General features: G+C 44.8%; 1 protein-coding gene across 2 annotated transcripts in view; it reads right to left on the bottom strand.

The window, feature by feature from the left end:
• The window catches only part of DENND1C (DENN domain containing 1C), a 63,720-nt gene extending 43,035 nt beyond the window's left edge, over positions 1-20,685 (bottom strand). For both annotated transcript variants that reach the window (XM_063449636.1, XM_063449635.1), the window contains exon 1: positions 20,233-20,685. In XM_063449636.1, coding sequence (XP_063305706.1) covers positions 20,233-20,249 — 17 coding nt within the window. In that variant the 5' untranslated portion in view covers positions 20,250-20,685. The remainder of the gene's footprint in view (positions 1-20,232) is intronic.
• Between the last annotated feature and the right edge of the window lie 967 nt (positions 20,686-21,652).

The raw sequence follows: 21,652 nt of genomic DNA on the forward strand, positions 1-21,652 counted from the left end.
AGAACTTACAAACCACATCACACACAAACATTTCCTCACTACATTAGAGATCATATAGTGTCATATTTTTACATTATATTTATATAAATAAATATAAAGAGACAGACAAACTCACAAATACAGCTTTGTGTAATCTCTCTCTCTGTCTATCTCTCTATCTCTCTATGTAAAGCTACAGTATCTCACAGAAGTGACTACACTACTCACATTTTTGTAAATATTTTATCTTTTCATGTGATAACACTCAAGAAATGGCACTCTGCTACAATGTAAAGTAGTAAGTGTACAGCCTGTATAACAGTGCAAATTCGCTGTCCCCTCAAAATAACTCCACACAGAGCCATCAATGTCTAAACCGTTGGCAACAAAAGTGAGTACACCCCTAAGTGGAAATTTCAAAATTGGGCCCAAAGTGTCAATATTTTGTGTGGCCACCATTATTTTGCAGCACTGCCTTACCCCTCATGGGCATGGAGTTCACCAGAGCTTCACAGGTTGCCACTGGAGTCCTCTTCCACTCCTCCATGACGACATTGCAGAGCTGGTGGATGTTAGAGACCTTCCGTTTGAGGATGCTCCACAGATGCTCAATAGGGTTTAGGTCTGGAGACATGCTTGGCCAGTCCATCACCTTTACCTTCAGCTTCTTTAGCAAGGCAGTGGTCGTCTTGGGTGTGTGTTTGGGGTCGTTATCATGTTGGAATTCTGCCCTACGACCCAGTCTCTGAATGGAGGGAATCGTGCCCCCCCTCCCACCTCCCGAGAAAATAGTGCAGCTGCCATCAGTTGAGCAACCTCACTAGGGGCTCGGTCGGGTGCTGCAGCCCTTTGGCAGACCGGGCCCCTTTAAAGTTGCAGGGAGTGCTGGGAGGAAGTGACTGTTACATCCTCCCAGCATACAGGCCGCGCGGGCTGAGTACACATAGGATGCAGCTGGGAGAGAAGGAGGAGGGAGGAGATAGAGCTCTGCAGCTTCAGACTCCCATCAGGATCAGCCAGCCTCAGGAAGCCACCTCCCTGCAAAGAAAAAGGTATTGGAGTGGGGGGGTGCTTAACATTATGGAAGCTGCAATTTGTGTGTGTGTCAGTGTGTATGTTTAGGTATGTGTACATCTGTGTGTGCCAGTGTGTATGTTTAGGTATGTGTACATCTGTGTGTGCCAGTGTAAATGTTTAGGTATGTGTACATCTGTGTGTGTCAGTGTGTATCTGTGTGTGTCAGTGTGCATCTGTGAGTATGTGTGTGCATCTGTGAGTGTCACTGTGGATCTGAGTGTCAGTGTGTGCATCTGTGAGTGTTAATGTGTATCTGTGAGTATGTATGTGTGTGTATCTGTGTGTACCACAGACAACGTAGTCCAGTGCACTCAGGTTCCGCTTTTCACTCCAGCCCACAGCCTCAGAGCTGCTCTGCATTAGACAGACACTGCTAATCCGTCCAACAATACAAGGTGATAGAATATACAGGCAAAACTCCGGGTACTGGAGGTGTATTTATTGGAGGGTAGAACACCACATAAAAGTGCAACTTTTCAGCCCTAGAGGGACTTAAACATGATTAAGGCCCCCAAGGGCCGAAACGTCGCACGTTTGCACTTTTAAGTTGTTCTACCCTCCAATAAATACACCTTCAGTACCTGGAGTTTTGCCTGTATATCCTATTACCTTTATTCTGTGAGTGTGTATGTGAAGGTATGTGTGTAATTTTGTGTATGTGTAGGGATGTGTGTATGCACCAGTGTGCATGTGTAGGTATGTTTGTATCTATGTGCCAGTGTGTTTATGTGCAGGTATGTGTGTGTATTTCTGTGCCAATGTGTGTGTAGGTATGTGTGTGTGTGTGTGTGTGTGTATCTGTGTGTGTGCCTGTGTAGGTATAGGTTTGTATCTGTGGGTGTGCCAATGTATGTGTCTGAAGGTATGTTTGTATCTGTGTGTATGTGTCAGTGTGTTATTGTGTTTCCATATCACTGTGTGTGGCAGCATATGTGTACAGCCTCCTATCCCCTACACAGGAGTCCCCTATTCCTCCGCTGCAGCCCATTTCACCCCGCTCTAGCCCACTTAAGTGCCCCTCCCGAGATTTGGTTCTGGATCCGCCCCTGCACCACACACGTTTGACACCATCTGAACCAAATAAGTTTATCTTGGTCTCATCAGACCACAAAACATGGTTCCAGTAATCCACGTCCATAGTCTGCTTGTCTTCAGCAAACTGTTTGCGGTCTTTCTTGTGCATAATCTTTAGAAGAGGCTTCCTTCTGGGATGACAGCCATGCAGACCAATTTGATGCAGTGTTTGGCGCATGGTCTGAGCACTGACAGGCTGATCCCCCCACCCCCCTGCCCACAGCCTCTGCAGCAATGCTGGCAGCACGTGGACTCAACTTCTTTGGTGGACCATGGTGAGGCCTGTTCTGTGAAACCGCTGTATGGTCTTGCCCACCGTGCTGCAGCTCAGTTTCAGGGTCTTGGCAATCTTTTTATAGCTGGGGCCTAGGCCATCTTTATGTAGAGCAACAATTCTTTTTTTCAGATCCTCAGCGAGTTCTTTGCCATGAGGTGCCATGTTGAACTTCCAGTGACCAGTATGAGAGAGTGTGAGAGCAATAACACCAAATTGAACACACTTGCTCCCCATTCACACCTTAGACCTTGTAACACAAATGAGTCACATGATACCAGGGAGGGACAATGGCTAATTGGGCCCAATTTGGACATTTCCACTTTGGGGTGTACTTACTTTTGTTGCCAACGGTTTAGACATTAATGGCTGTGTGTTGAGTTATTTTGAGGGGACAGCAAATTTACACTGTTATACAGGCTGTACACTTACTACTTTACATTGTAGCAGAGTGCCATTTCTTCAGTATTGTCACATGAAAAGATATAATAAAATATTTACAAAACTGTGAGGGGTGTACTCACTTTTGTGAGATACTGTATATATCTATATCTCGCGCTCTCTATACAGTGAGGGAAAAAAGTATTTGATCCCCTGCTGATTTTGAACTTTTGTCCACTGACAAAGGAAATGTTAACAGTGGGTAGTGAATTTGGCTGGCAAGGGGAGGGGTAGGGAGGTTGGCTGACAGGGACTGACAAGGAGGGGTTAACAGTGGGTAGTGAGGTTGTCTGACAGAGACTGACAACGGAAAGGTTAACAGTGGGTAGTGAAGTTGGCTGGCAGGGGAGGGGTTAACAGTGAGTAGGCAGGCTGGCTAACAAGGAGTGGCAGGGAAAGGGTTAACAGTGGGTAGGGAGCTTGGCTGACAGGGGCTGGAGGATAATTTTTACTTGCATTACAGGGAGGGAGAGAGGGAGATGTGCACCGTGCAGACTATGCTGTGTGCATTCCTTACACTAGATAAGACATGACCCTGTTTTCATTGGCTGCAAAAGGTAAATTTCTTTCAGAGACTGGGAGACATTCTCATAGTCTTGCGTTGTGAACTATAGAATGAGCAGTTTAGTTCATTCCATTCATATTTTTGGTTAATGACAACAGCACTTTGCTGCCTGCACAGCAGGAAACATAATGTCTGTATAGTAATCTATATGACAGTAATAGGAGGTAATAGGAGTAATAGGAGCCCTCAGCCGTTAACTGGTCTCTGCCGGTGTCACTGCAACAGTAATAAATAATGAGACATCCAGAGGAATCTGTTTTATCATATTTTCTTAAAGTACTTTTATTGCATTATGTCAAATACTGTCCCTGCATGTGCAAGGCCTATACCGTTTACTCAAGATAAAATCTTTCTGCTTCCTGGAGTATGTGATGATGACATCAGTGAATGTAATAAGAAAGTATATTGCCAGGGAGACTATATTTACATCCCTGTGTTTTCAAATATATATTTTGGTAAACACCTAAAAAAAAAGCTAGATAGGTGTGTCAACACATCTACTTGATAAAAGAGGCATATAGATAAATAAAACTAAAAAAATGTGTGTGTGTGTGTGTGTAGTAATGCTAATAAAAAAATATAAATACATTTAAAACCTTGCAGCAGACACAACGAGTTAAAGGGACACTCCAGGCACCCAGACCACTTCTGCTCATTGGAGTGGTCTGGGTGCCAACTCCCATCACCCTTAATCCTGCAAGTGTAATTATTACAGTTTTTATAAACGGCAATAATTATCTTGAAGGGTTAAGTCCTCCTCTAGTGGCTGCCTATCAGACAGCCACTAGAGGGATTCCGGGTTCTCAAAACACGAAAAGTGTTTTAAATGACGCTGGACGTCCAGCGTCACCGGAATCCCCATAGGAAAGCATTGAATAATGCTTTCCTATGAGGAGGTCTAATGCGCGCACGGCCATTGCCGCGCATGCGCATTAGGTCTCCCCTGCCAGCAGACATCGGCGGGGGAGGAGCTTGGGCGGAGCTGGATTCAGGTAAGTCACTGAAGGGGTTTTAGCAACATGGGATGGGGGATGGGAAGGAGGGGGCACTGCAGGATTCTGCAGTGATAAGAATCAGGACAACGGATTTGTTTTCCTGGCACTGGAGAGTCCCTTTAAATGTTAGGGTTGCTATGGTAATAGAGTAAGGTATCTGAGTTCATAAATTGCTGTGGTGTTACACTGCTTTTAGCAAGGCCTATCTTTACAATAACACTAAAAGTGGAGTTTAGGATCAGGTTAGGTTTGTGGTGAGCCCTGTAAAATTCTAGGTAAATAGGGAGTGAGTGTGAGTGAGCTCGGGGTAGCTGGCTTGGAGATACTGGGCACTGTGGACTGGGGACACTTTCATGATGCAAAATATTTTTTTCATTTTTAAGAAAAATGAAATAAACAAAACCTCAGATCTTTGTAGCATAAATATTCACCTCAAATGCTATGAGTCCAAGACATCCACATGTGAGGTAACGGAAACATATACGATTACTCTGTGTGTGCCATAAAGCAGGGCTTCATGGGTATATGGTGAGAGGAATACCACTGAAAACGCATGTAGGAGATCAAGCAAACCGTGGAAAAAGGTTCTGTGGTCTGATCAGGGCCGGCCTTAGGGGTGTGCGAGCTGTGCGGCCGCACAGGGCGCCATGGTGCAGGGGGCGCCCTGCGGCCGCATAGCTCACACGGCATGTCTGTTAGCCGCAATGCTAACAAGACATTTGCCTTGGGCGGCATTTTCCAGGGGGCGGCAAAAAAAGCCGCCCCCAAATGCCCAAGGCAAATGTCTTGTTAGCCTTGCGGCTAACAGACCTGCTGGGCTGCTGCTGGGCTGCTGCTGGGCGGGCGGGCGGCCGTCGAGGGAGCACTTCCTCTGAGCTGTCTGCTCAGCTCCCTCGCCAGCCGCAGAGTGAGGCTGGGAGGCGGAGCCGGAATATGACGTCATATTCCGGCTCCCAGCCTCACTGTGCGGCGCGCGAGGGAGCTGAGCAAACAGCTCAGAGGAAGTGCTCCCTCGACGGCCGCCGGCCCGCCCAGCAGCCACTGGACCACCAGGGAGGAAGAGACCCCCCCCCAGCATTCCCAAAGGTAAGGAGGCTGGGGGGGGTCTAAATAAATTTTAAAAAATGTGTTAATGTGGGTGAGTGTGTGTGTGTGTGTGTGTGTGTAAATAATGTTAGTGTGTGTCTGTGTATGTTAGTGTGTGTCTGTGTATGTTAGTGTGTGTCTGTTAGTGTGTGTCTGTGAGTGTGTTTGTTTGTTAGTGAGTGTGTGTGTCTGACTCTGTGTGTGTGTGTGACTGTTTGCCTATGTTTGTGTGTGTGTGTGTGACTGTCTGCCAGTGTGTGTGTGTGTGACTGTCTGCCAGTGTGTGTGTGTGTGTCTGTCTGTCTGACAGTGTGTGTTTGACTGTGTGTGTGTGGCTGTTTGCCTCTGTGTGTTTGGCTGTCTGCCTGTGTGTTTGTGTGTGTGGCTGTCTGCCTGTGTGTGTGTGTGTGTGTTTGTGTGTGACTGCCTATGTGTGACTGTCTGGGCAGACTAGATGGGCCGAATGGTTCTTATCTGCCGTCACATTCTATGTCTGTGTGTGTGTCTGTGTGTGTGTTTGTGTGTGTCTGTCTGTGTATGACTGCCTGAGTGTGTTTGTGTGTGTGTGTGTGTGTATGGCTGTCTGCCTGCCTGTGTGTGTGTGTGTGTGACAGGGTGTGTGGGAAGGGGTAAGGAGTGGGGGGGGGGGGCGCTGTGAAGATTTTTTGCACAGGGCGCCCAAATGCCTAAGGCCGGCCCTGGGTCTGATAAAACCAAAAGCGAACTTTATAGCTCTAGGACAAAATGCTATATGTAGGCCAAATCTTATCACCCTGAGTACACCATACCCCCGTATACACATTTAGGAGGACCAGTCCCTAATTTGGGTCTACATCCCCATGTCCCTCTTTTCTATCCTAATGTCCTTCTTTTCTAGGAGCTACATATTGTTGGTGTGTCTCAGTGTATAACAGAGCTCCACAGCAATAATACTCCCAGTAATGTGTCTGAGTGTATAACAGAGCTCCACAGCAATAATACTACCAGTAATGTGTCTGAGTGTATAACAGAGCTCCACAGCAATAATACTCCCAGTAATGTGTCTGAGTGTATAACAGAGCTCCACAGCAATAATACTCACAGTAACGCGTCTGAGTGTATAACAGAGCTCCACAGCAATAATACTCCCAGTAATGTATCTGAGTGTATAACAGAGCTCCACAGCAATAACACTCCCAGTAATGTGTCTGAGTGTATAACAGAGCTCCACAGCAATAATACTCCCAGTAATGTGTCTGAGTGTATAACAGAGCTCCACAGCAATAATACTCCCAGTAATGTGTCTGAGTGTATAACAGAGCTCCACAGCAATAATACTCACAGTAACGCGTCTGAGTGTATAACAGAGCTCCACAGCAATAATACTCCCAGTAATGTGTCTGAGTGTATAACAGAGCTCCACGGCAATAATACACCCAGTAATGTTTCTGAGTGTATAACAGAGCTCCACAGCAATAATACTCCCAGTAACGCGTCTGAGTGTATAACAGAGCTCCACAGCAATAATACTCCCAGTAACGCGTCTGAGTGTAAAACAGAGCTCCACAGCAATAATACTCCCAGTAATGTGTCTGAGTGGATAACAGAGCTCCACAGCAATAATACTCCCAGTAACGCATCTGAGTGTAAAACAGAGTTCCACAGCAATAATACTCCCAGTAATGTGCCTGAGTGTATCACAGAGCTCCACAGCAATAATACTCTCAGTAATGTGTCTGAGTGTAAAACAGAGCTCCACAGCAATAATACTCACAGTAATGTGCCTGAGTGTATCACAGAGCTCCACAGCAATAATACTCTCAGTAATGTGTCTGAGTGTAAAACAGAGCTCCACAGCATTAATACTCTCAGTAATGTGTCTTTAAACTACAATAAATGTGTTTAGCGATCAGTCTGTGTAAATAAGATACATTTTTCTTGTTATAAATTAAATTTTATTTGCATAAATTTGTTATTAGTAAGTCATCTAAAATTTCTCAGAACAACTTCGCCGCTGGCCACACCCCCACCCACATACAGTGTCCCTCGTTGTTCATTTGAAATGTTGAAAGGTATGAACACCCGTGGTGAAGCATGCTGGTGGTAGCAATCGATGAATGCTTTTCATCTTCAGGCACTAGGAGAACTTGTCAGAATTAAAGGCAGGATGAATGAAGTCAAAGGAAAACTCCAGGTGTGGTGGAATCTCGGTAAAAATAAATTTAGTAGGCCGAGATTACCACGTGGCATGTGTACGTGCATATGCTGACGTATCGATCAGTTGGTTGCACGAGGCAAGATACGATCAGTAGTGTACGGAGCATGTGCAAGAATACAGGATGTAGTATTCCCCCTCCTCCATTGTGCTGGACAAGCCATGCGGTCAAACAGGAAGTTAATTCTTATTTGTGTTGATTGGTTAAGAGAATGTGCGGGTGGAGCTTAATATGGGAGGAGTTATGTGCCTATATAAGGAGCCTGCACTATTGTCCGGGGCTCAGAACTTGCTGTATTTTGGTGACGCTAGTCCCTCTGAGTCCCGATCGGTGATCCAATAAAGAATCTCTTCCTTCCTGAAGAAACCTGTGTCCATCTCTCTGTGCTTGGCTTCCGTCAGTTTCTCCGGTATCATTTGGTGCATTGGCCGGGAAGCTCATCGTTCAACGGTAGCTGAGAGGCAGAGGCGTGAGACGGTCTATCTTTGCCCACGTTCTCTACGGCTGCACCCCTGAACTTCTGCGTGGACCTCCCTTCGTCTCGGCGCCACTGGTCTGTTGTCCAGGAGATCATCGGCCTCTACGTGAGAAGTGCTGGGGTGTCCCCGTCGATGAGTGTGAACTCAGGTTCAGGAACGAGGAGGTAAGACAACTGCTGTTTTAGACGGCAGGACCCACTAGGGGTATACCGATTGTGCGGTAGGCCCAAAGGGGTTTGAATCTGTGTATCTGCCCCCTCTGTCGGAGGGAAGGAGCGAAGGCGCACCGCTCGATCGAACGCTCTTTAGTCAGACCGTTTGATTTTGTTAGTCAGGCGGGGTCCTGGTGTAAATAGCCCTAGCCGGACACCGGTGTCTTGTCTAGACTAGCGTTCTAGGGTGTATATTACGTTCGCTAGGTCGGAGGGACCGGGAGACTAAGCGGCGCCTGTGTAAATTCGGTTCGCTAGCTCTCAACCTATCTGGGCTAAGTGGGAAGGCGTGTAAATTTGGAACCCACTAGACTTTTGATAGTGCGACTAAGAGGCGCCTGTGTAAATTCGGTTCTCTAGCTCGCTATATGTGGTGATTGGGCAGTGTGGCTAACCAAAACTGGTGTATATAGTTTTAGGTAGTCCATTCAAGGTACTGGCCAATAGTTTAGTTGGGAATTGTAAATGTGTTAACGATTGTTTAGTAAAGTGTATATCTTGTTAGATAGCGCGAGCTCAGCCGTCTAGCGAGAGTGTTAATAGTGTGTTGCTGTATTATAGTGCACGGTACCATAACCCTGTATATTTACTGACACTGTATATAAGTACTAATCATTGTCGTCCATTGCATGTTTAACACCATAACCACTAATAATTGTATTGTGACCTTAACTTGTGCTTTGACCTATGCTAACCGTACTGTAACCGCTATTTGTAAAAGACGATGTTACTGGGGTGTGTTATAGACGGGTAATTCGTATATAGAGAATTATAGCGTGGGTGACTGTATAGTTACGCCAAAGGGCATAATATTGATTATATAGTGACTGGTGTAGCAGCTGTGTGTGTACGGGAATTCCCTGAGTGTTTATTGTTATTGTGTACGTTTCACTTGGTAACCGTACCACGTGGTGCTGTTGCCAGAGGAAACGGGTGTGACTGTTGAATAGTACGCGTGTATAGTATTCGTTGTCGACGACGTTCCATTGTTAAGTATGGGTGCGTCGCAGTCAACGATTCCGGATCCCTTAGGTTGTATGGTGAAGAATTTTAAAAAGGGATTCAAAACTTGTGATTTTGGGGTTAAAATGTCTCCTGTACGTTTGGTCACTTTGTGTACTAGGGAGTGGCCTACTTTGGTTGCGGCATGGCCGCCACGTGGTAGTTTGGATCCAACTCTGGTACAGCGCTTACACGTGGCTGTATCAGGTAGGCCTGAACTTTACGGCCAGTTTCCTTATGTTGATTGTTGGAGACAGGCCGTAAATGACTCGCCAAAATGGCTCCGGACATGCCACGAGGAGCAATGTCGCCTCATGGTAGCTAGGACTTGTTCGTCCACTAGGACTGGTGTTAGGCCCATTTTGGACACGCCCCCTGAGTCCGAGATCCCTTTGCCGCCCCCTTACTTTCCGTTAAGAGGAAGTGACGCAAATGCAGGAAGTCCTGCAGCCCTCCCCTCATTACCCCCATCCACTTCCGTTTCCTCCTCCAGTACAGGATCCACCCCCCCTCGTACTAAATCTCCCCTTCCGGAATCAGAACCAACCCCCATTAAAAACGAATATCCTGATTTGGCGCCACTTCAGACTTCCGGTCAAGCTTCATCTAGCTCGGCTCGAAGTGTTTTATTTACAACCTTTTCCCAAAACCAAGCTCCCATATCCCCATACCCTATTTCTCCCCGACTGGAACCTATGACTGACGCCCCTCCACGTAGCCCCATACAGACCCGACAGTTGACCGGTGCCCAACAATTAAGACACTATCAGATGCCTCTTCGTCTGAATCCTGGGTCAGCCTATATCGATGCCGCTGGCCAAATGGCACATGCTGACCCAGTCTTTGTATATGTCCCATTCACGACAACCGATCTCTTAAATTGGAAGACCCACAATTCCTCGTATACTGAGAAACCACAAGCTATGACTGATCTGTTCACCTCAATAGTACAGACACATAACCCGACATGGGCTGATTGCCAGCAGTTATTAATGACTTTATTCAACAATGAGGAAAGGACAAGGATTAATCAAGCGGCCATTAAGGCACTAGAGGATAAAGCCCGTACTTTGAACCAAGCTAATCCAGCAGTATGGGCCGCAACACATTATCCCAACACCGATCCCGATTGGAATGTAAATGGTGCTGATATGGTTCAACTCAGAGCCTATAGAGACGCTATAATTGCTGGCATGAAAGCCGGAGGAAAAAAAGCTATTAACATGTCGAAGACAGTTGAGGTGATTCAGAAAAGCGATGAAGCGCCCAGTGTCTTTTATGACCGATTATTGGAGGCATACCGCTTGTATACCCCCTTTAATCCGGAAGACGCAGACAATTCCCGAATGGTGAACTCCGCCTTTGTCAGCCAAGCTTACGGAGATATTAAGCGCAAGCTACAAAAGTTAGAAGGGTTTGCAGGTATGTCAATCACCCAACTAATGGAGGTAGCGAATAAGGTTTATATGAATAGGGAAACAGAAAGTAAGAAAGAGGAAGAGCGCAAGATGCGTAAAAAGGCTGATATGCTAGCGGTAGCGATCGCAGGCGTAGATAGACGGGGCCCAGATAGAGGCGATAGTAGATGGAGTAGGGAGCCTTTGAGTAGGAATCAGTGCGCGTATTGCAAGGAAGAAGGGCATTGGAGGAACGAATGTCCGCAAAGAGAGCAGTACGAGAGAGACCTACCCAGGGCAGGCTACGGAAACTTTAGAGGCAGAGCGAGAGGTAGAGGAGGCCCCGGAGGGAGTAATGGGAACAGAGGAAGTGTTAGGGAAGACAGGTATATTCCAGCAGCGCAAAGGTCCCGCGATAGAGAAGGTAGGGACTTTGTAGGATTGGCTGACACGGTCATGGAGGACTATTGATACCGACCGGGCTCCATCCCCCTTGGTCGAGCGGAGCCTATGGTCGATGTATCAATAGGGGGGAAAAGGAGTGCGTTCATGATCGACACTGGTGCTGAACATTCAGTGGTGACTAATCTAGTTGCTCCTCCATCTGGAAGGACTATTACTGTGATAGGAGCAACTGGAAGAAGTGCTGAAAAACCGGTTCTTAAAAGTCGACTCTGTACATTGGGAGGCCACGTAGTAAAACATCAATTCCTCTATATGCCTGAATGTCCAGTCCAATTGCTGGGACGTGATATGCTATCAAAATTACAAGCGCAGATTACGTTCCTACCAAACGGAACAACATCCTTAAAGTTTAATGGACCTTCAGGTATCATGACATTATCCGTACCAAAGGAAGAAGAGTGGCGACTTTATACAGTGTTGACTAGCCAAAACCCTAGGAGTGATGAGACATTATTTAACATACCAGGAGTTTGGGCAGAGAACAACCCACCAGGACTGGCCCGCAATATTCCACCTATAAAAATTGAACTAAAACTTGGGGTTTATCCAGTGAGCCTAAGACAATACCACATCCCGCAGAAGGCTAAGAAGAACATCCAATCCTATCTGGATAAGTTCATACGGTATGGTATCCTAAAATTCTGTACTTCCCCCTGGAACACCCCATTGCTGCCTGTTCAAAAGCCCGGTACAGATGAGTATCGACCTGTGCAGGACTTGAGAGCAGTCAATGATGCGGTTGTTAGTATACATCCAGTTGTACCCAATCCATATAACCTGCTTGCTTTAATTCCGGGCGGGGCTACTTACTTCACAGTCTTAGATCTCAAAGATGCCTTCTTTTGCCTCCGAATTGCCGTAGAAAGTCAATGTATTTTCGCTTTTCAATGGGAGAACGCTGTAACGGGCTCAAAACGCCAAATGACTTGGACAAGACTGCCCCAAGGGTTTAAAAATTCACCTACCCTATTTGGTTCAGCCCTAAGTCAAGATCTACTGGATTTCGAGTCCATCCCAGGAGAGTGTGTATTGTTACAATATGTAGATGACTTGTTGATAGCAGCAGTTACAAAAGAAATCTGTCAGCAAGCAACGCACGATCTACTACACATTCTCTGGAAGGCGGGATACAAGGTGTCTAGAAAGAAGGCTCAGTTGTGTTTGCCAACTGTCAAATATCTGGGATTCCATATCTCTGAAGGTCAAAGAATTATGGGGCCAGAGAGAAAAGAAGCTGTCTGCCAAATACCAATACCCAAGAATAGAAGACAAGTGCGAGAATTCTTGGGGGCAGCAGGCTTCTGTAGGATATGGATTCCCAGCTATGCGATACTGGCAAAACCTCTGTACGCAGCTATCAAAGGTACAGAGCACGACCCCTTCTTATGGACCCAAGAACAGCAAACGGCATTTGAAGATGTGAAGAAGGCTTTGATGAGTGCCCCAGCATTAGGTCTACCTGATCACACACGACCATTCTACTTATATGTACACGAGCAAAGAAGAATGGCTGTGGGAGTATTGACACAGTACTTGGGATCATGGCAAAGACCTGTTGCCTACATGTCTAAGCAATTGGATGCAGTGGCCAGCGGACTTCCACCTTGTCTAAGAGCCGTAGCTGCAGCCGCCCTGCTAGTAGCTGAAGCCGATAAACTCACTCTGGGTCAAGAACTTTATGTACGAGTCCCACATGCAGTACAGACGTTGTTGGATTACAAAGGAAATCATTGGTTTAGTAACAGCCGTATGACCAAGTATCAAGCAATGTTGTGTGAAAACCCAAGAGTGCATTTAGAGACTGTAAACACCTTAAATCCAGCTACCCTTTTGCCACAACCTACTGAGAGTCAACATGATTGTTTGGAAGTAATGGATGAAGTATTCTCAAGTAGACCAGATCTTCGTGATTTTCCCATCCAGAACCCCGATGTTCAATATTATACCGACGGCAGTAGTTATGTGAAAGAAGGGATCCGCTATGCAGGATATGCAGTAACAACAATAGACAAGGTGATAGAAGCTCGGCCACTGGCGAAAGGAACATCAGCACAAAAGGCAGAATTAATAGCACTAACACGAGCGTTACAATTGGCTGAAGGTTTAAGAGTGAATATCTATACGGACTCTAAGTATGCGTTTTTAACCACTCATGCCCACGGAGCTTTGTATAAAGAAAGAGGACTACTGAATTCAGAAGGCAAAGAAATCAAATACGCAGCTGAAATCCTACAACTATTGGAAGCAGTGTGGGAGCCGAAAGAAGTCGGTATCATACATTGTCGAGCGCATCTGAGAGGAGATGGTGATGTAACCAAGGGAAATCGCATGGCAGATAGTGCAGCTAAGCGTGCTGCTGAATCAGGAAGACAGGAGTATGTGGGGCATATAGCTGCTCTTATACCAACTCCACTGTCCCAATGGACTCCAGTTTATACAGCTCAAGAAGAGGAGTGGTTAAAGACTGAACCGGGAAAGTATTTGGAGAACAAGTGGTATCAGCTAGAAGATGGAAGAATAGTCATACCAGCATCACTAGCGGTAGAAATTGTCCAAAATTATCATAACGGGACACATTCTGGGAGAGACAGCACAGAAGAATCTCTCAGAAAACATTTCTACATACCAAGATTGTCCAACTTGACTCAGGCCATTGTACGAAGATGTGTAACGTGTGCTAAAAATAATGCAAGACAAGGACCAGTAAAGCCACCAGGAGTCCAGTTTATGGGGGGACTCCCCATGTCCGATTTACAAATTGACTATACAGTGATGCCTAAATCGGGTGGACATCGTTACCTGCTGGTAATTGTGTGCACCTATTCAGGCTGGGTAGAAGCATGTCCTACTCATACAGAGAAAGCAGGGAGAAGTTGTAAGATTCCTGCTACGAGAAATAATACCCCGATATGGACTACCCTGTTCTATAGGATCGGACAATGGTCCAGCTTTTGTTCATCAGTGCCTACAACAACTGACTCATATGCTTGGTATAAAGTGGAGGCTTCATACTGCATATAGACCCCAGAGTTCTGGTAAGGTAGAGAGAATGAATAGAACTATAAAGAACCGGTTGGCTAAAATGTGTCAGGAAACCCAACTTAAGTGGAACGTTCTCTTACCCATAGCTCTATTGCGAATCCGCAGTACCCCTACCAGAAGGATGGGCCTCTTTCCTTTTGAAATTATGTATGGGCGACCACCTCCCGTACTTGGTAACTTAAGGGGGGATTTGAGTCAGTTGGGAGAAGGAATTACCCGGCAGCAGGTTGTAGAGTTGGGTAAGACTATGGAGGAGGTACAGAAATGGGTACAAGATAGATTACCTGTGAATATTTATCCCCCTGTTCATAGTTATCATCCAGGAGATCAAGTGTGGATTAAAGAGTGGAATAATGTACCGTTAGGGCCCAAGTGGAGAGGTCCTTATGTTGTTCTTTTGTCTACCCCTACAGCGATAAAAGTAGCCGAAGTGACTCCGTGGATACATCACTCCAGGGTTAAACCAGCAGCAGTCGATTCTTGGCAAGTTACAGCAGATCCAGAGAATCCCTGCAAGATCCGGTTAAAACGCACTACTCAGTCGGAGTAACGAGGAATCGTGTGGATTACAAATTTTATTGTTACAGGGATTTGGTGCGTGAGTGAGAAGGCCATAAGAAAGCCTGTCCGCTTACCAACACATAGTATATAAGCCAGGAAAGTCTCGAAGGGACACCTGTGAAGACGAGCAGAACTCCATTCCCTGCAGCCCTCACATCCTGGAAGCTGAGGTGCCTTCGCACGGACGAAGACTGAGGATGACGGCGAAAGATGTGCTTTTGATAGTGTTTATTTATATGTGTTTTTATATTCAGGAAGGTAGAGGTACCGACACTCCTAGCTGTGAGGTATGCATTAAGACTACGAGAACAGGTAACCATATTTCCCAAACCCTAATCTGGCATTCACAATACGAGTGTAAAGGAGATGTATCGAGATGTAGATACTTAAATATAGACTATAGTGTGTGCCATTTAGGAGTAGGAGAACCTAAGTGCTTCAGTCCAGAGTATCAACCTCGTACAATCTGGTTGACTCTCAGGAATGGAGATCCTCAGGGGACCCTAATTAATAAGACGGTGTTAGAATCCGTACATTCTTCGGGTGTTCTGCTATTTGATGCATGTAAAGCGATATCGAGTGGTAGAAAGCCGTGGAATGTATGTGGGGATCTTAGATGGGAGAGGACATATGGGTCTAATGATAAATATATTTGTCCCAGTAGTAAAAATAAATATGTAAGTCCTAGATGCCCAAATAAAGACTATAACTTCTGCCCATATTGGTCTTGTGTGGGGTGGGCGACTTGGGGACAGACAGTAGACAAAGACATGATAGTGACTAAGTTGCCGACTAGCCCATATTGTAAGTCTATGGAATGTAATCCCATCCATATACTTATAAATAACCCCGATAAGTTCTTAGACAAATATGGCAATTTATTTGGGTTTCAGATATACGGGACGGGTTTAGATCCTGGGACATTATTGTTTATAGGGATAGAGACTGATACGGTATCCTCCCAAACTCATCAAGTATACCATTCCTTTTATGAAGAGATGAGTATAGATAATAAGATCCCCCATAATGCTAAAAACCTGTTCATCGATTTAGCCGAAAGTATTGCCGGTAGTCTTAATGTTACCAACTGCTATGTGTGTGGAGGTACTAACATGGGAGACCAATGGCCTTGGGAAGCAAAGGAGGTAATGTCCGGTTCTGAGGCAGTTGACCAACTGATATCTACACAAGCCGATTATCATATGAGTGTTAGAGGTAAATCTGAGTGGAGATTAAAGACCTCCATCATAGGTTATGTTTGCATAGCAAGGAAAGGAATAATGTATAATACTTCTGTAGGAGAATTAACTTGTCTAGGGCAAAAAGCTTATGATGATGATACAAAGAATACAACTTGGTGGTCGGCTTCAAATGTCTCAGAACCATCTAACCCGTTTGCTAGATACGCCAATTTAAAGGATGTGTGGTTTGATTTATCCATCACATCTACCTGGAGAGCCCCAGCAAATTTGTACTGGATCTGTGGTAAGAAAGCCTATTCGGAGTTGCCACAGGACTGGGAAGGGGCATGTGTGTTGGGTATGCTCAAACCATCCTTCTTCTTGTTACCGATTGAAACAGGTGAGACTTTAGGTGTTAAAGTGTATGATGTGAATCATAGGAAGAAAAGGGGACCCATAGAGATAGGCGCCTGGGAAGATGATGAATGGCCTCCCCAGCGTATCATAGATTATTATGGGCCAGCCACGTGGGCTGAGGATGGTACCTTTGGTTACAGAACCCCTATTTATATGCTCAACCGAATTATAAGATTACAGGCGGTGGTTGAGATTATTACTAACGAAACATCACAAGCGCTCAATCTTCTAGCGAAGCATAACACCAGGATGAGGACGGCAGTCTACCAAAATAGATTAGCCTTGGATTACCTTTTGGCAGTAGAGGGAGGTGTATGTGGGAAGTTTAACCTGAGCAATTGCTGTCTTCAAATAGATGACGAAGGGCAAGCAATAGCTGAGCTTACTAGCCATATGGTTAAACTAGCGCATGTGCCTACTCAGGTATGGAAAGGGTATAATCCAAGTAGTTGGTTTGGTAGCTGGTATGAGTGGTTTGGAGGGCTTAAGGCAGTGGTAGGTGGAGTCCTACTGATTTTAATGTTGTGTCTACTCCTGCCGTGTCTTATACCCTTAGTAGTTAGGTCTGTGCAAAGCCTGATAGAAAATATAGCAGAGAGGAAGGCTGCTGCACAGATAATGGCGATTTATAAGTATAAGGCTTTAGATCAGGGAGAACCAATGCAGGAAGATGAGTGTTAAAAGATTCACATCATAAGATAAGTCTGGTCTGGTTCATGGTAACTTGCGGTGTATGCAAACCCAGGTTAAGTGATGCCTCAAGTAATTGTAAAATATCAAGAGGCATCAAAGGGGGGAATGTGGTGGAATCTCGGTAAAAATAAATTTAGTAGGCCGAGATTACCACGTGGCATGTGTACGTGCATATGCTGACGTATCGATCAGTTGGTTGCACGAGGCAAGATACGATCAGTAGTGTATGGAGCATGTGCAAGAATACAGGATGTAGTATTCCCCCTCCTCCATTGTGCTGGACAAGCCATGCGGTCAAACAGGAAGTTAATTCTTATTTGTGTTGATTGGTTAAGAGAATGTGCGGGTGGAGCTTAATATGGGAGGAGTTATGTGCCTATATAAGGAGCCTGCACTATTGTCCGGGGCTCAGAACTTGCTGTATTTTGGTGACGCTAGTCCCTCTGAGTCCCGATCGGTGATCCAATAAAGAATCTCTTCCTTCCTGAAGAAACCTGTGTCCATCTCTCTGTGCTTGGCTTCCGTCAGTTTCTCCGGTATCACAGGTACTATAACCACTACAATGTACTGGTAGACGCCCACTGTAAGAAGTCAATCTACTTTAGAATGGTTTTACTTGACTTCCCCCACTCTTAAAGATTAAAAATAACCCTAAGTGTTTGATAGGACCATTTTCCTTACTCAGAGTGCATGCACATGCTCTTCTTAGCCAGGAAGGGGAGAGTGGAATATTTAAAAACATTTTTTGAAAAGGATGTTTACCAGTATAGATCGGGAGGTGTGTATGGCAACGGGACATTAAATGAAACAGGGAGGAAGTGGAGATCTGTCAACCAGGCACTGTACGTACTGACAACAGACATAGGTTTTGCACAGAATTGACATTAGCCAGCGCAGTACAGAGCTCCGTGCTGTCCAAGTGCAAATATCTGAGTATCAGCGGGAAAGCTGCACATATAGACTACTACCACCAAGCACGAATAAGGTCATGGTGATTAGAGTAACCTTTTAAGAAGTCACAACGTTCTAAAATGGTTTGACTCCTTACAATGTAGTGGTTAAGGTGCTTGGAGTGTTTCTTTGCATACAAGACATTTTTACAGGAGTAGAAGTGCGAGTCCAGCTTCAAAGGTGAACAGAATTTAGACTATTGAATAAAATATTGAAAATCACCTATACATTGCATTAACCTTTCTCGTGAGCTAAGCCCTCATTGTCCATGCCTTGTGTTTATGAGCTTTTCTGGGAAGCTCCCACCCTACCTGAGTAGAATGCTCTCCCCAGCTGCTCCCACCTCCTATGACTTCCGATCCAGTACCAGCACTTTATTTATCATATACCGCTATGTAAAAATAAAATGGCTCGATCCTCATTTTCCTACAGGGCACCACAATTATGGAATAACCTCACGGACACAGTCAAATCTTCATTCAGTCTAAAATCTTTTAAGAGATCTATGGCAATATACCTCAGAACAGAATGCACCTGTCATGGTTGAATATATTTATTACCTGTTATGTATTAAATCTATATATGTGTTTATGTATGTATATGTATATATCTGTATATTGTATTATTTTTTGTAATATTATAATGTACCCTATTGTAAGAATGCAGTGTTTGTGGACCCAGCACATACTTAAAAAACAGAGAAATCTCAATGTATCCTTCCTGGTAAAATATTTAATAAATAATAAATTAATTAATAAACATACAGAGACAAAGTAGGGGCTACTATGTATCTGTATATTTCCTCTACCTGACTTTCTTTGACATTGGGTGGAGCTACAGTGTCAATCCCGACAGCCGTCACCAGTAACGGATTAGCTCTGTCTATGGAGGATTCAGCGATCTCATAGACCTCAATGCTGTACGCTCTCGAAGATCCGCCGAATAGGACTCACCTTTACCTGCCTCTGGCAACCAGACTTCCAGCATCGATGTCACAGTCGGGAGTGGGGGGCCAGGGGGGAGTCTTTGCGAATTTGGCAAAATCCCAAGATGGTGACAGTGCCTCTTTACATTTATTTAAAAGATGTTGCTAATTACATTATAATCCAGTTCAGACAAGGCAAAGCCAGGGTAAACATTGCAAATGAATGGGAGACACAGAAACATTGTTACGTTTCTCCTCTTGTCTGTATGCTTTATCTATGTCTGCCTGCCATGTGTAAAGGACAGATCTTATAACAATGATTGACAAGGAGCTAAAATGGAGGTAATGATTTGCAGGAAGAAGACGTGAGAACGTCTACATTTCATTTAATTGTTTTAGACCTTCCAACTACATATTTATTTAAATATAGAAATATGGAAACGTAATATTAAAACGCCTGCAAAGTGACAGTTCTCCTTTAACTCTGCAAGGCCTGGGATTGGGCTAAGGTTCTCAATTTACTACATGATGCTTGATATTTAAAACTCACTATTTTGCCAGCACAAATTGCTATTATTTGAGCCTTTTTTAATGTATTTCTTATTGATAAGTGAAAATATATATAATTTATATGATTGCCAGTGCTTGGCATAGCACTGACCTAGGTGAAGATAGTAGTCTCAAAAGTGAAGATTGGTCAACACAAGAACTTAACTCTTCCCGAACTACAACTACCATGGAGGCCTGTGTCCATTCCTTGAGTGAACAGGAAATAAATACGTCGTCTCTTTATAGCATTGTGATCCACATACCACAAACTCTATACATTTTGACATAGGCACAACTGTAGGCATAATGTTGCCATCCAGCTGGTTTTAAACTACAAATACCATGATCCTCTGCTAGCTATAGACATAACACGGAGCCAGCTGGGGGTCATAGAAGTTGTAGTTCATCAACAGCCGCTCAACCTCAAGTTTCCTGTAATTGAGAAGTTGATTGTCTAATTGATGGTTTAAAACCAGTTGCATATTAATTAATTCATAGAGATAACATAAACATAAACATGTCTGATACCAATGGTAGAATGCTTGCAGCATCAACAATGCAAAATGAATCTAAAGAAGACAACAGGAGAAAAGGCAAGCATACAAGGATAAGAAATGGTGTCGAACACAGCCAGGTAAAGTTATCACACAGGTGTGTAGGACAAAATCTTACTTAATGCGGGAGCCCATGGTGTTGTAGTGCCAGTTATCAGGGACTTGTGCATCTCATCACAAAAACCACGTCTCTGTATTTCTCACTGTCTCATCACAACATGCACGGTCTCTTTTTGTTTCATTGTAGGTTCCTATGTTTAGAATTGTCTCAGCTTCTTTCTCCAAGAATGTATCACTGTCACAATTACTCCAGGTGTCAATGCAGGCTTCTATATGTCTCAAAGTCACAGTCTCTGTCTGTGTACGTCTCGCAGCAAGTCTCTGTGTGTCTCAATGTCTCTGTGTGTCTCACTGCAGGGCCCTGCGTATCTCACTCATCCTTCGTAGTGTCAACTCTGCGCTGTCATGATTCCCCTCTTATCAAGGACCATCCAGATCAAATGAATTTTGTCTTTCAGACACCCCCGATGGCTGAGGTCTAGTTTGTTCGACCAGGTTTGTTCACTAAGGAGGTAGAAGATGGAGAGATAAATAGGCTGAGCTTTGTTTCCTGTGTGGGTTTTGTAGAGGAAGTTAACTAGTGTGTAATGTTTTAAACATGCACCACTAACTTTTTTGTTTGGTTTTTATTTTATGTATTTGTATTTTCTGTTTTGCAGCCATATTACGATGCTACCACCCACCCCATGTGTTCCCTATTAAGGGTTAAAAAGTGTGTAGGGGGTTAGAAAAACACCCCATTGATTTTTATTGTATTTAATTAGGCTGATGTGTATTATAGTCATTGCAGCCACCCATGAGTAGTGGGAGTTTGAGCGCAGTCCTTAATTTTGCATGTTGTATATACTACCATCTGACCATACAAGACCATACAAGATCTTGTACTCTTCCTTTAAGCAAGGTAGGAGGAGTCTGGTGTTCTCTGAACACACATGGCCTGCAACGAAATCCTATATAATAGTAATCTAGATCGTAAAATTTACTGTGATGCTGGGACTTTTTGAAAGTTAGGAGAGTGCAATGCTAGGGAGGCATACTGACTATCCCTGCTGAAGACAAATATATTGCCTATAAATGGCTACTCTGTAGGAAGACTATGAGTAAACAAAGTGTAACGGAGTTCCCTGTACCCTGCCTGGGTACCTCTCCCGAAGGACCGCTTCCTAGCTGTATCAGAAGAAAAACCTCAGCGCTGCAGACCCCAGTCGCCGTGGCTTGACTGGGGTCCTGGAACCTCTCCGTCCTGGAGCCGAATAGGGGACTAGCTCTATCAGGGCCGGTGCAAGGATTTTTGCCGCCCTAGGCAAAAGTAAAGTTTGCCGCCCCCCATCCCCCCCCCGATATGACATCACAATGCCCCATGTTAACTAACGCAAGTGCTGCAGTGCCACCGTGTTTACATTAAAAGGCCTGCAGGGACAGGCTATAGACACCAGAACCACTACATTAAGCTGCAGTGGTTCTGGGGACTAAAGTGT

Source organism: Pelobates fuscus, chromosome 3, assembly GCF_036172605.1.
Source record: "Pelobates fuscus isolate aPelFus1 chromosome 3, aPelFus1.pri, whole genome shotgun sequence".
NCBI classification, from domain to species: domain Eukaryota; kingdom Metazoa; phylum Chordata; class Amphibia; order Anura; family Pelobatidae; genus Pelobates; species Pelobates fuscus.